Source organism: Lithobates pipiens, unplaced genomic scaffold, assembly GCF_037356315.1.
Source record: "Lithobates pipiens isolate NorthernLeopardFrog02 unplaced genomic scaffold, aLitPip1_a1.2 Scaffold_23, whole genome shotgun sequence".
Lineage (NCBI taxonomy): Eukaryota > Metazoa > Chordata > Amphibia > Anura > Ranidae > Lithobates > Lithobates pipiens.
The window spans coordinates 88,550,259-88,565,148 of NW_027507785.1; the positions used below are offsets into that span (position 1 = coordinate 88,550,259).

General features: G+C 40.6%; 1 protein-coding gene across 1 annotated transcript in view; it reads left to right on the forward strand.

Annotated features, from left to right (window-relative positions):
• DNASE1L3 (deoxyribonuclease 1L3) overlaps nt 1–14,025 on the forward strand; it is a 31,298-nt gene extending 17,273 nt beyond the window's left edge. The window contains exons 3-8 of the mRNA XM_077451998.1: nt 5,347–5,433; nt 8,882–8,994; nt 10,882–10,994; nt 11,759–11,916; nt 13,053–13,149; nt 13,263–14,025. Of these exons, the coding sequence (XP_077308124.1) occupies nt 5,347–5,433; nt 8,882–8,994; nt 10,882–10,994; nt 11,759–11,916; nt 13,053–13,149; nt 13,263–13,367 (673 nt within the window). The 3' untranslated portion in view covers nt 13,368–14,025. The remainder of the gene's footprint in view (nt 1–5,346; nt 5,434–8,881; nt 8,995–10,881; nt 10,995–11,758; nt 11,917–13,052; nt 13,150–13,262) is intronic.
• Nucleotides 14,026–14,890: the final 865 nt, after the last annotated feature.

Consider the following 14,890-nt stretch of genomic DNA (forward strand, 5'->3'; position numbering starts at 1 on the left):
CGTTGTGAGGACCACCCAGGGTTACTTTGGTTGTTATTTCTCCTAATTGGGGTCTGTCTCTCTCCTGTGGGATTATGAACTATATAACCCCCTGATGTAGCTCCTAATGGACCTCTTGTAATTTGGTTAGAGATGTTATGGGGAAGTGTGTCCATATGCTCACCCTCTTTTTCAGTAGCTAACTTCTTTTGTCACAGAAAGACCAAACCAGACTGGTAGTCTTCTTCATCTCTAACATATTTTTTCTTCTTTTTAAATTTATGATCTTTCTCCTTCTTCTCAAGAGTCTTAAGAAGGTTTTTTGAGCACTCCTTGTACTCTTCACTCGTACTTAAAGGTGCCAATATTTCTTTAATCTTTTTTATTTGCTCGTCAAGACGAGCTAATTTATCGCTTTTTCTCTGAGCGAGAAAGCGCAATAAACAAAGGTCGGAATCATTGAAGAATTTAAACCAACCTTCCAGGTCGGGTTCATCCCTATGTGGGCTTAATTCCCACCTCAAACTTCTAGGGACCATGTTTTCTTTGACATAGGTCTCGAAGAAGGCAATATCCCACTGGGCATGCACCTCAGAGACAGTGAGATTCTTTTGTTACCACATTCTCTGTGCAACATCGGAGTGTTAAGCAACTAATCCACAAACATTGGCATTTATTGACTAACGATCAGGTCTTGGGTACAGTCTTACCTGAGAACCCTAGGGTCATCTTCAGGGGGGCACCTACATTAGGTAGTAAGGTTGCTCCTAGCGTACAAAATCCTCCAAAGAAGAATAGATGTTTTTTCCAGAATCTAACAGGGTTTCATAGATGCAAAAACTGTCAGGTGTGTTCATTGAATGTGAACAAAAATTCTAAGATCTGTGAGTTTTCTTCCACAAGCACGCATAAGACATATGAAGTTGAGCCCTTCATAACATGTTCTTCCGAAGCAGTAGTATACCTCATTCAATGTCCCTGCGGGCTTCAATACGTGGGGAGGACTATTTGTTTCCACTTTAGCTGGTGGGAATCGAATGTGAGGCTTGGTTCCTATATCCTGTTCCGCTCTGACGTATCGTGATTGGCGGTGCGGGCGAGGATACCTGTGTGCATCACTTCCGCCCTTATGATCGTGGGGACATTGCTTCCGATGTGTTATCGAAAGCGAGGCTTGGTTCCCGCTCTCGAGGGGTGGTGAACCAGCGATCATAGGCCAATAGGATTTGCAGGTGTAGTGATTGGTCGGCGAATCGTGACGCACGTGCGTCACTTCCGCCGCGGGATCGAAAGTGAGGCCTGGGCTCTCCATGGAGGAGGAGGCTTGGGCCATAGTGTACTATATAAACGAGGCAAAATGGCGTGCCACCCGTGCCCCGAGACGACGTGACATATCACGAAACGCGTCGGGCGGTGTGATACGCTATCTATTGCCTCTGAATATACCAGCTGGAGAAAGGACATTTCCGTGGAGAACCGCGTTCGGCCGACGCTTGCCATTGTGACATGCTTAACCTTACAGTACCTTTGTAAGTGTATTTCTTATTTTATCTTTGATTTTTAATAAACGTTTTTACACTATTTGGAGCGCTCTCTCTCCCTTCTTATGGTGGACCATTTAATATAAACATATTGGAGCCTGTCTGAATTGTGATCTTGGATGTGGGCGGAGCCCATGGAGAATTGAGGAATATACATAGCCTGGCTTGATCTCTTGAAGCGTGCAATTTAAGGACGTCTGGTAAGGAGCCAATCCTCACTCTTGGTGGTGGTGCACTGCAATATACCTTGTGACTTGGAACAGGACACAGAGAGTCAAGCCTTTTAATATTACATTTGACACGTGGTGTTTCTGTAGTTTTCATGGATTTACTCCAATGATTATTTAATAATGGACATATTTAGATTGAGGGTGTTTTAGATTGTGCTGTTTATCACAGTTTCTGTTGATGTATATGTATTTACATTATTTTAGCACAGAGATTACTTTCTATACACGTATTATGATATGGCTGTAATTGTTGCATTTTGCGCTATCTATAACATATTTATTTTGTGATACTGCTGTTGATGCATATGTATTAGTATAATTTCAGCACATAGAAGTGTCCTGAAGCTGTGCTGTGCAATTCTTCTCCCTCTCTCTATTTATCTCCCTTTCTCTTTTCTGTCTGCAGTGGGAGAAAAATTAAGAGCATAGAGTGGAATAGATGTATCTGGGAATCTAAACCACATCACAAACAGGTGCTCAGTAGGGGTCCCCAGCTCACCGGCACCCTTTCTTTTCTTTTTTAGCTTTGAATAAATTTGTGAGGGAGGTTAGAACCCTTCTCAGACCTTTATTATCATCTTTGTGCCCGCTAGGGAAATTCACCCTTTTTGTCCTGGTGACCCTTGTCATTGGGACAGAAAGTGAGATCAAATCCATAATTCCAAATTGTTAGAGTAGGAATAGAAGAGAAATCTTTTAATGGGCACTTCTTTCACAAATGTCTAATGGCGTGTACACACGAACAGACTTTTCGACGGACAGACTTTCGGCGGAGTCCCGACGGACTTTCCGAATAAATGTACTTGGCCACACACAATCACACCAAAGTCCGACAGATTCGAACGTGATGACGTACGACTGGACTAGAATAAGGAAGTTCATAGCCAGTAGCCAATAGCTGCTCTACCGTCGGTTTTTGTCTGTTGGACTAGCATACACACAAGCGGATTTCTTGATAAGAACTGGGTCCGGAGGAGTTCCGGCGAAAAAAATTGAAACATGTTCTATTTCTAAAGTCTGTCAGATTTATGGACAGCAAAGGTCTAATGGAGCCCACACGCGATCGAATTGTCTGCCAGATTCGTTCCTTCGGACCTTTGCTGTCGAAAAGTCCAGTCGTGTGTACGTGGCATAAGAGGGGATTTCACCCACTTTTGAGAGATTTTCAAGCAGTTCCTGTTGTGTCTAGTGGACAGTAAAGAAAGTGAAATCTCCCCAATGGGACACAGATGGCAAAAAAATTACAGATGTTGTCATAATTTCCTTTTAAATCCAAATTTAAAACACATTTATGTTTAATGCAGAGTTCCACTGGTTTTTGATTTTATTAAAAGTCAGCAGCTACAAAAAGTATAGCTGGTGACTTTTAATAAACAGCCACTCACCTGTCCCACAGTCCAGCGCTGTGGCCTCCCGAAGACTCCATCCTCTCCCCCTCCTCTTCACGGCGCCGACATTGTGAGTGTGGGCACCTGGCTGTGGCAATTTACGGCTTCACAGCCGGGCTCGCACTGCGCATGCCCAGGCCTCGCCGAGCTCCGTCAATGGCCAGTTAATGTTCTGGGACCTGTCACGTGTCCCAGAATATTGCTGGGAGGGAGGGGCAGCCTTTGGAATCACCTAGGTGGTTGGAAAGAAGGAAGTGGGACAAGAAGTCCCACTTCAAACGAGGTACCCAGCTCCCCCCAAAAAAATGACATGCCAATTGTGGCATGTCAGGGGGCGAGGAGTACTTAAAGTGGAAGTTCCACTTTTGGGTGGAACTCCGCTTTAACATACACTTTAAAGTCCTGTGTGCCGTAACCTGTGGCTCCCGTGCACATGCTTGGGAGTGACATCATTGCGGCTCCGGCCAATCATACAGCTGGAGTCCACAAACTTGGAAGGAACACTGGTGAAGATGGAATGCCTGCAACTTATTTCTCTGTGCTGGAAAGGCTTTGTTTAAGGTGAGTTTAACATAATGTGCTAGCGATGCATACTAGGTTTACTACTGTTTTAATGAAAAAATAAATAAATAAAAAGCAATGGGAGGCTAGTTTTCCAACATTAGTGTCTGGATAAAAAGCAGAAGCCACAGATTGGCAATGTAAGGCAGGCCATAGATGATGCAAAATTCTTGGTTGCAGGAATCCTTCCCACGGAACTATTGTGTTTTCCCTGCTGGTGGAGGGTGGTTGGGGAGCCACCGCTGCCGGAGAACACAGTGTTTTGCTAGTGACTATAGCCACTAGAAATAATCACATCCTGAAAATGTGAAATGCTGGTTGTACTTGGGTATACTCAGTCTGCCAATACATCATTCAAATCTAGGTCATTCCATGCTGAACCGGCAGAGATTCAAACCGTCGATGGGTGGCGTAACTGTCCCCATCGCTAATGTTACCTAGATTGAGTAAAGATAAATAAAATATTTTGAGTTGTCATCAGAACAGAAAATGTGGGATGCTTGTTGCCACATCAGCTGTCAAAGTGGGTATTTCCTTCACAATGAAAACATCCTCTCACTTCCTGTTGATTCTATAGAACAGGAAATAAAGAGAAATCTCTCTGAAATACAGATGGCAAAAACTGCTTTAAGCCCCCCCCTTATGCCCCACACACATGGTCAGATTTTCTGATGGAAAATTTGCGATCGGATCATGTTGTCAGAAAATACGACCGTGTGTGCGCTCCATCAGATTTTCTGATATACAAAGTTTGAGAACAGGATCTAAAATTTTCCGACAACAAAATCCAATTGCATAAATTCCAATCGTGTGTAGACAATTCTGACGGACAAAGTGTCACGCATGCTCAGAATAAACTAAGAGACTAAAGCTATTGGCTACTGGCCCGTTTATAGTCCCGACATACGTTTTTGACGTCACCTTGTTCAGAACGATTGGATTTTTGGACAACTGTATGCAACACAAGTTTCGCCCAAAATCCGTCAGAAAAAATCAGACGGATTTTGTGGTCGGAATGTTCGACCGTGTGTATGGGGCATTACTCTATTCAAAATAAAAAACACCAGGTATTGGCTTTAGATATACTTTAAAATCACTGCTAGTCTCAAAAGATAAAACTAACGTCATCAGGAGCTTTTCTTTTTTCTGAATTACATATAGGTTTAAAGGTGGTCTCATTTTTGTTTTCAGAATGTTCTGATTGTGAGTGAAAATTGTGGGGCCTGCAGAAGGAAATAAATTCTATCTGTAATGTAATGCTGTTCTAGTGTAGCTATGATACCAATTAGATATTATGCATAATTTAGTGTAATTCACATCGATAGTCTATGCAAAGAGCAGAACTATGGAAGGGGCTCAACAAATCCACCCACTACAGACTCCCTGGAGAAAACTAAAGGTGGGGGCAGAGACAAGACCAGTCACCCTGCTCAAAGAGTGAGAGCAGCAGTGACCAGTCTTTATTACAGAAAACCCTGCATAGAGGCAAAGTGCAAGAGTTGTTTCATGCTGAATTACTGCACAGATCTGGAAGAAATACACAAAGGAGACCAAGATTCAAGTCAGAGTACACATGCCTTTTGTATTTTGATTATTTGTTTAGCCCATAAATTATTAATACTTTCATTTTTTTATTTGGAATTTTAGCTTCAGAAAAATGAATGAATTCAACTTAATCATTAGCGAGAGACTTGGTCGCAGTATGTCCAAAGAGCAGTATGCCTTTATATATAGGTAAGTGGATTGTTGGCTTTTGTGTTACACTATGTGATTTATTATGCTCCTCCCTTCCTCTCTCTGATTCATTGTGCACTGTATACCTCATTGCTGTAACATCTTTAAATGTGGCTTACAACTTCAACGTTTTTCTACCTATGGATATCCATCATTAAATGGAAAATTTGAGAGGATTTATTGTCTGTCTTTCCATACAGTGAGTTTATTCATTGAGTTAAGCGGTCTGAATTGATGCAAGGGATAAATAGATCACCAGGTCATGTAAGCTCTGTGTGAAGCTTAAGATAAAGTTATTGCCTTGTAGTTGAGTCAGAACATTGGCGGTTAAGAAACTACCTTGCAGCCAATCAAGCAGATAGTAAAATTCTGCAGGATCATATTTATAACAGTAAAATTCTACAGGATCATATTTATGACAGTAAAGGAAAATAAAAAACTACTTGTGTTGACTATAATAACCAAATGTTGCCATACAATTTCCCACCTGTGCTTGGAACAAACTCAGCAACTAAGAACAACTCACACAGTTCTTCTTTAAAACGCATGTTATCTGCCTAATTATTTAGCACCAAACTATTCACAAGTAACTGTTTAATCCTTAAAGTTCATCTAAAGCTAAACTTTTTTTTTAAATTTTGGATAGAGTAGGGAATGGATTTAAACCCTGGTTTGTTATTTTATGCTGTGTCCCATTAGAGAGAGCTCACATCACTTTTTGGTCCAGGGCTAGAACATAGGTAAAAGAAATCAGAAGAAAGTCCCTCGTAGACAAATGTCACCAAACAGGTGCCCCCACTGGAAGACTTTCCCTTACTTCCTGCTCCATTAATAAACATAAATGTTTGGATTTTCAATTTCTCTCTGCCTGGGACAGGTACAAAGGGTAAATTTCCCCAACAGGGACACAGACAGAAATAAAAACCTGACATGGGTTTTAACCCTTCTATACTCTATTGAAAATGAAGAGAACTTAGGACTATAAATTGACTTTAAGTTGTAATTCAATTTATATTGCTGGTTGATCTGCCCTCAGGACCTCTGCCAATATATCCATAAAGCATCAGAGATGCTCTTTTGAGTCAACTCCTGTTTGCATTGTTCATTCTCTATTCTATGGAGAATTCATACTCCATGGAGTAGACTCTCTCCTTAGGTCTGGCTCAGAAGAGTTTGACAAGTGGCTCTATGGTTTATGGGTGGATGGGTGTGTATAAGACTGGCATAAGGACTGGGGGCAGGGTAACCTACAATATAAATGTAACTGCACCAAAGGTACCTCAAGAACTTCAGTGGTGGTCATGCTTGTACCATTCAGGCCCCCAAACAGTGTTTCATTTAGTAGACTGACCTATAAACATGCCAATTCACATTAGACAAACATATGTGTTTGGCCTGTAAAGGGGGTAAGTGGAAGCACTTGGGTGCTAGCCTTTCAGGGGAGTTATAGCAAATAATTAGAAAAAACTCTAACTTGACCAATCAGTCCACTCTCCAAGTCTGCCTGGACCGTGATGTTTGCATGGGTTTGGGAAGGCACTAACTCTACTGTGTCTTGACACTTTAAGGCCTCATTTACATTTACAGTTGGGGGCTGTAAAACCCTGCAGTTTAGCTGCATTTTTTGCTGCTCCTCAATTGCTCCCATTTGCTGCTGAGGTACTAATTGTCCCTGATTTTGAGGCACTGTCTCTGATTTGGAACAAAGTCCCTCTGTCCCTCTTTTCTCCTCATTTATCCCTCAATTTGGTCCGATCTATATAGTTGTATATAAAATGCACTGTTTATCAAAAAGTATTTTACAGTGCTAAACCTTTCATGAAGTTTCTAAATATGCTGTATTCGAAAATTTCAAAAGCTGGTACAAGGGAACAGTAGTAATAAAAAAGCACTTGTGAGTTTAAACTTTAGGATTTAACCTTAAACTTGTTTTTCTATAATTCTCCTTTAAAGGGTGTGGCAGGGGGTGTGCCCAAAACCTACATACTTTTATTAATACAACATAGGTGTCCCGTGTTACCATATCAAAAAGTTGGGAGGTATGGGTGCTGCCCACTGGATGCAACCCATTCAAGTGAATGGGGCCCATGCTGAAACCGCACACAGCGCGCCTGGTTGTGGTGCATTTGTCCGATATTTAGGGGGTCTAATGTATGTTTATTCTGTTCTGGGAAGTGGTTGCCACCATCCCAATTTCTGTACTTGAAATGGAAAAAAAACCCTCTTATTGGATTTTGAAGGCAACCAAAAAAGAAAAATTCATAACCATTTATATATAAAACCATTTTTTATTACAAAACTCTAAAAAGACATAGCCTTGCTAAAAACACGTGGCCATATTTAGGCCAAGATCCATTGTACACATCAATATACAGTTGATACTTTGGCAATGTTACATATCTCTTTGAAGAATTTGATGTTCATCAGAATTTGCTTGGGCATCATACATCCAAAGTGTTTCTAGATTTATTAATGAATCTCTTCCTCAGGTATGATTAGATGCCTTTCAGCTTATCAAATTTTTTTTTACGACTTCTCATGAGGACTGCCCATATCAATCTCCACCTGATGAGTTCATGCAGGGATCATAAATATTCCCATACCATGGAAAAGGGACTTGTAAAAATTACACAAGGCCCATTTTTCACTGCTGTTCACCCAAACCAAGCTGTACGGGTCTGCTCCTTAACACAATCATATGAGATGTGCTAAGGAGCAGACCTGTACTCTTTCTTCCTCACCACGATACAACACTTCCTCTATTGCTTGCTAAAGAATGATTTTAATGCAGATCGCAATTCAAACAGCAAAACAGATGTAAACAGGGTCTATGGGCTTTGGACTTTTGTTGATGGGTTTGGACTTGTGCCACTGGGCCTTGGACCTGTATCACTGGGCTTTGGACTTGCGTTGATGGAGTTTGGACATGTGTCAGTGGCCTTTGGGCTTGTGTTGATGGCATCAGTTGGACATGCTTCTGAGATCATTCAGAATCTACAGAAAGGTATATTTAACCTGCAGTTGACCTACTTCAAGTGGCTCTTGCATTCCCATAGACTTGTATGGAAATGTAAACCTGATTGATGTAAACAAAATTCCATCACCACAGGCCCACTATATATTTAAACACATGTAGTTAGGCCAGTTTGGAAAGTAGGCATTTAGCTTACTAGAATAATTTTAAATTGCAAAAAGGTAGACAAAAATGCATGCAAACACATAAAGAACATGCAATGTCTATATTGTGTGTGTGAACCCGGAACCCAATGCTGCCAGGGTAAAATGGTAACCAATTGGCAACTCAGACAGTACTTCTTTCAGATACTTGGATGATGGCACATGGTATAATTAGGCATAATTAACAAAGCCGCAGAGGTCCGAGAAGGCTTCATTTTCTTGAACAACGTGTCACTCCACACTGATGTAATTGTATATATTCTCATTGCAGGAAGAATGTAGTGACTGTGATAGACTTTTATCAGTATAAAGACCAGCAGGATGGGGATGTGGACGTCTTTTCGAGGGAACCATTTATTGTCTGGTTTAAATCCTTAAATACAGGTAATATCTGAGGGACAAATATCATTTGCTTTCCCTTTTTTATTCACAAATGGTTGTTAAAATTACTGTCATGGGTCACTACGTACAAAGACCTCATTTACATTCCTATTTATCTTTGAAGGGAACCTAAAGTGTACGTATAGACTTTTTTCTTTTCTTTTTTCTGATAAACTAAGGAAGGGTTAGAACTTATGTTGGGTGTTTATTGCTGTCTACATTTCTGCACTCTTTTTTTTTTTTTCCTGGTGATCATCGTCATTGGGGCAGAAAGTGAGGGCAAAACCCAAAAGTTATATATTCTTTTAGAAAATAGAAAATGTTCAAACAATATGTTTTCACCACCACCATCAACCTTTAATATGTAGTATGTAAAAACATATCCAAAATGAATTAATAAACCTGCCAGCTTGTGTTTAACATGTATAATTGATAACCTGTCATATGGTTACACAAGCTTCCTGCAGAGTTAGGACAACTGGCCAGCACCCTTCCCCCTGAGCTGTGTGCTCAGCCCAAACTTTGCAAGTCGATCCAATTCTTTCTTTTTCCTGGGGCCCCTATAGCTAGGCCACTGCATAGTTGTCAACAATCCCCAGTTTCCAGGGTCAGTCCCCTGTTTTGGGCATTTGGCTGTGCATATTTGTAGGTGAGGTCTAAGTTAAATACCTTAGCTGGTAGTAACCACTCACACCAAGAATAATGCACTAGTATCCTTTATATGACTCTTTGGCAGATTTTTTGCCTAAATAGATAATCCAGTCTTTGGCTCATATACAGTATGTCTACAGTGATGCAGAGTAGTCTCAGTATTCACCAAATGGGTTACCAGAGGATGACTTCAGTTAACAAGGGTAGCATTCCTTCATAGAATGTAGTTCTGCATTCTACATGATAATTCTAGTTAGCACCGGCTCCATATCTCAGTTCCAACCACTGCAGTGTAGGAAAATTATGAAGGAGCCTGCCGTGAGCCATTCCTCCTCCACAGGAACCTCTCCCAATGCTTAGTATTGTCCTTGACCGTTCACTCGCCAGAAGCACACCAAAATGAGGTGGGTTCTCTTATTTAAAAGGTTCACTCACCCAAGATGGCAACTGAACTCTCTTGAGAGTTCAGTGTCCAATCAGCCACTGTCCTTCGTGAGGCACTGTACAGAGTCACTAAGGGAGCTACTCCCTTATAAGACTCTCCTTCCCCTGAAATAATGACACTGAACCACCTACAAAACATACTCAGCAGCTACAAATACTGTGGCTACTGACTTTTAATATACAGGTGCTTACCAGTCTAGGGATCCAGCACTGTCATCACCCAGGCAGGTCCTTCACCAGTCTTCAGATACCCAGAATTGCCATTATGAGTGTGGGAAGCCAACTGTGACTTCTTACTGGAAAACAACGTACTCCGCACAGTGCATGCACAAGTCACGATGTGCTCTCTGAATAGACCCACAGCCTCTGGGTTGATGTGACATGTCCCAGGAGCAAGTAGACAGAGGGTGTGAACTCTAGGCAATCCAAGTGGAAGTGAGAGTGGGTACTTGTCAAAATTAGGTAGCACCTCATTGAAAAAAAACAAAAAACACCCAAATATAGCAGATGGGTGGGGGGGAGGGGGTCATAGGAAGAAAAGCAGAACTTCCTATTTTTTGTGGACTTCCACATCTTTTTTTAGATTACTGCATAGGTACAATTACTATTTCTAATGTTCCTTATATTATAGCAAATCTGACCTTTTTTTATTGGAAAGTCTAACGAGGTACAAGCAAATACTGTATATATGAACGCATGAATAATAATACCACTGGACACAATTGTGCCCCACAGCCACAACATATCTGCAATGTCTCAGTTCTGTGTTTTTCCCTCTTCTCTTCCATACACAAGAAGTGAAAGACTTTGTCATCATCCCCCAGCACACAGTGCCTGAGGATGCCGTTCGCGAGATTGATGAACTCTATGATGTTTATCTCGAAGTCCGACAGAAGTGGAACACAGAGGTTAGTTGGGACCATTCCTGCTTCACTAATGAACAACATATTACTTCAGCTTTTCTTGGTAATTCAAAGGAACAAAAATTTGTATATACAACATTTGTATGGGTTTCCATCTACCTTCATGTGTAGAAGCATGGAAGGCTTCATGTCTCACATTGTAAACAATAGTAGCATCCTTCGGGTGGGTTCAGGACCGTGCACCCACACCTGCGCAGATGTAACATTTGCAGCAGCAACTGTGTCCCTATTGACAGCTATGGAACTGCCAGCACAGGGATGCATACAGCACCTAAACATGGCTCTGAATGGGGCACGGATTAAAGTGTCCCATGCAAACAAGGTCTTTTCTGCAATTATTTTAGGTTGGTTATATTTCTTTTGAAACCACACCTATTATTGAATGGTGCACACATATTTTGTTCTGAAAATGGATTAGTAGTCACAGGTACTTACATCGGAACTGAACTCTCCTATCCTATCCTTTAAGCCAAGGAAGCTGCCATCTTAGCCTTTGTTTGATCTGCAGTTGCCATGGTGCTGCACATGTGCTCAGTTATGACACCAGTCATTTGATGGCTTGACAGTTCTGTAGTCAGCACAAGCAACTGAGAGGTATCATTCACAGCATGCCTTAAATGTAACTTTTTTGGGAAACAGTCAATTAAATCAATGGGTTTAGTTCTGCTTTAATAACACATTTATTTCTACAACCAACAATCTCCCCTTTGTACACATAAATGTATGTTAAAGCCTTATCCATTCTGCAGAACATTATCTTCATGGGAGATTTCAATGCTGGCTGCAGTTATGTTCCCAAGAAGTATTGGAAAAACATTCGCCTGAGGACCAATCCTGAGTTTGTCTGGTTACTTGGAGATAAAACAGATACAACAGTCAGAAGCAAGACTAGCTGTGCCTATGACAGGTAACTCAAAGGAAGAGATGTAAGGTAATTAGCAAGCAAAACACCAGTGTGATTTGTCTCTGCGGGAAGCAGCTATTCCCAGACTCGTGTTAAATACTTTTTTTTGGGTGGTGAAGATAATCCTAATTATACAGGTGTTTTGCTTCACAATAGAGTCTACTTTCAAGTGAGTCACATGTCTGATGCCCGCCCTGAGCCTCAACATTTTAGTCTCTGCACCTTGAGCAGGGTGAACCTGAAGGTCATTAACTAGTACCAGCACACAGCAAAATCCATCCCCACCATCAGGTTCATAGACTGCAAGCCCCAGGGAATTCCACACCACTTGCGCACACATGGGCTCACTTCCTGTGGCTTTATGATTGTAGTAGTCAAAGTAACCAATGCAGAGTGGGGGGCTATACAGGGATTAGGCCCAGTGCTCCAACAGATGAATGGAGGAATGGAGTGTGGTGAAGGAAACGTGCAGTTCTTACATGTATGATCATATGATCTGATGAAGATGAGTTCAGTGATCACTGATCAGACTTCTTAAGCATGTGGAAACATTGAAACCTCTTCTAGAAGTAAATGTAATTTATTTGTATATTATATTATTTTTCAAAGTCTGGTTCCTTGGAATGTAATTTCCCTTGAATCATTGTTTATATGACTGTATTTAATGTGTATGTTAACCCTAAGGCTGGCCATAGATGGATCATTTTTCTTAATTAGCCAGGAGGCTGATGGAAAAGAAAAAATGGATTCTCTCATCCACAAAAGTGAAATGGATAGAGGAAACCTCTCACTGTGCCATTTGACTGCAGCCGCTGATTAAGTAAAAATTTTGCAACAGTCCTTTTTGGCAGAAGTTGACTTCTGTTGAGTGGGTAAGGGCCATAGGTGCATGGATATTTGGCTGCTTCCTACTGAACCGGCCACATTTTTATCTATTTTTAGGCAGCTTAACAGTTAATGTCTCTTATTTGGTACTTTGGTCTGTTAAATATGATTGTTATAAACTCTTACATTTATTTAATTATATATCTTATTTAAATACAAAATACTATTTATTGATCTTGTGAGATATTCAGATTGGTCCTGTATTCTGTGATATCTCAAGCAGTCTAATTATCCCTCTTCTTGTGATTATTCAGGATTGTTCTGCATGGTAAAGATCTGATCAGCTCTGTGATACCACACTCTGCGACTGTGTTTGATTTCATGCGGGCATACAGGCTAACAGAGGAACAGGTAGGTCGTTGATGGGCTGCAGACTAAAAACATCCACACTTACTGATAACGAACACTGTAGTCTCATACTGATGATGAGGCGACTCATACTTGTCCTCGTGTCCTTTCTGCAGGCCCTGGAGGTCAGTGATCACTATCCTGTGGAGTTCCAGCTGAACAAGTCTAATAATTTTGCCCGTAAAACATCTAGAAGACAAGATGGAAGAAATCTTGAATAGTTGACGACAAGGAAAAAAGTCCATGAACACCATTCTTATCTTTTATACGAAGAGTTTATTATGGTGAATAAAGGAGATACCTGGGAAACGAATGAATGAGCTTACTCATTCCATAACACAAATTTCCCTTAACCTAAAAATATGGCTTAGGATATGCGCTTGGCCCCCTTAAGTTTTTTTTTTTTGGGGGGGATCCCTGTTTTCCCCCCATTTTTCCCATTTCCACTTTTTTCTTCTTTAGTCCAAACGCCCACTTGTTTTTTGTCTATTTGGACATCTTTAATATTTTCTTCAGTCATGCTCGTGTGGACAATACATAGAGAGCTTTTTAATCATTATGTCAGAGGGGAGTGGAATATTTACCAATACTAGCCAGATAGATATATATATATATATGTATATATATGTATATATATATATATATATATATATATATATATATATATATATATATATACACATATACATATACATATACATACACACACATGGTCTTATGTCTTATATCTGTATTTTATCTATGCACATATAATGTTACACATATCAGGATATATCACACGTTCTTGTATGACTCCCTATTATATGTAATTTTCTTGGGATATATGTCCCACTACTGCTGTATGACTGTAAAAACTTAAATAAAGAATTTTAAAAAATACGGCTCAGCCTGTAAGACAGCTGCTCCCAGGGTATAGACGTGCATGTGATTCATAACACCAATGAAAAAAGGAACTTTAGAATGTAATTTTTAATGATTTAGGCTGATTAATCAGGCCACATGGACACAGGTGCCTTTGGCCGTACAATAGAAAACTTGAATTTTTTTTCCCCACCAGGAGCCACAGGTTCTGCATGCCGTTGCCCATAGAAATGAATGGCTGTATGCAATTGTGAATCATTATTTGTCAGTACTTGCCTAAACACACATGTATGCATGCACGTTTATCCAAGTACTGGTCTATACCCACATACAGCTATTGATTTCTTTGGGTGGCCGAATGTAGCCCTTGTGGCTCTCACGGTACTAATATGTGCAAATTTAACATTTTTCAGCCTCAGCCACCTGTGTACATAAGGCCTTAAAAAGTCAAAACTTTTTTTTTTTACGTGTAGCAGCACCCTTGGTGGGGCCTGCTAAGAGACTGTACCCTACTGATTACCTCAACTCAAATTCTGCATTACCTCTGACACCCTGTGTTCAGTCATCTTACCAACTGTACTAATATTGAGAGACTCACAAAGTATTAATGAAGTTCAAGCTTGTTTACTAAATTAGTAAGAACACAGAAATACGTATAATTCAGCACTGTGGTATTAAAAAGGCACACTTACAAACACTAGGGCTATATTTATGGAAAAGACAATGTAATGGCCTAAAGCTCGTTCAACTGTAAATGAATACAGATATTAATCCAATCACAGAAACCTATGTGAACAGGTCAGCAGGAGTATAGAGAGCTGGCACTATATTTCCGATATCGGGCTCCTCTCTTCTGTCTCCTCAACCCATAGGCCATTAAGAC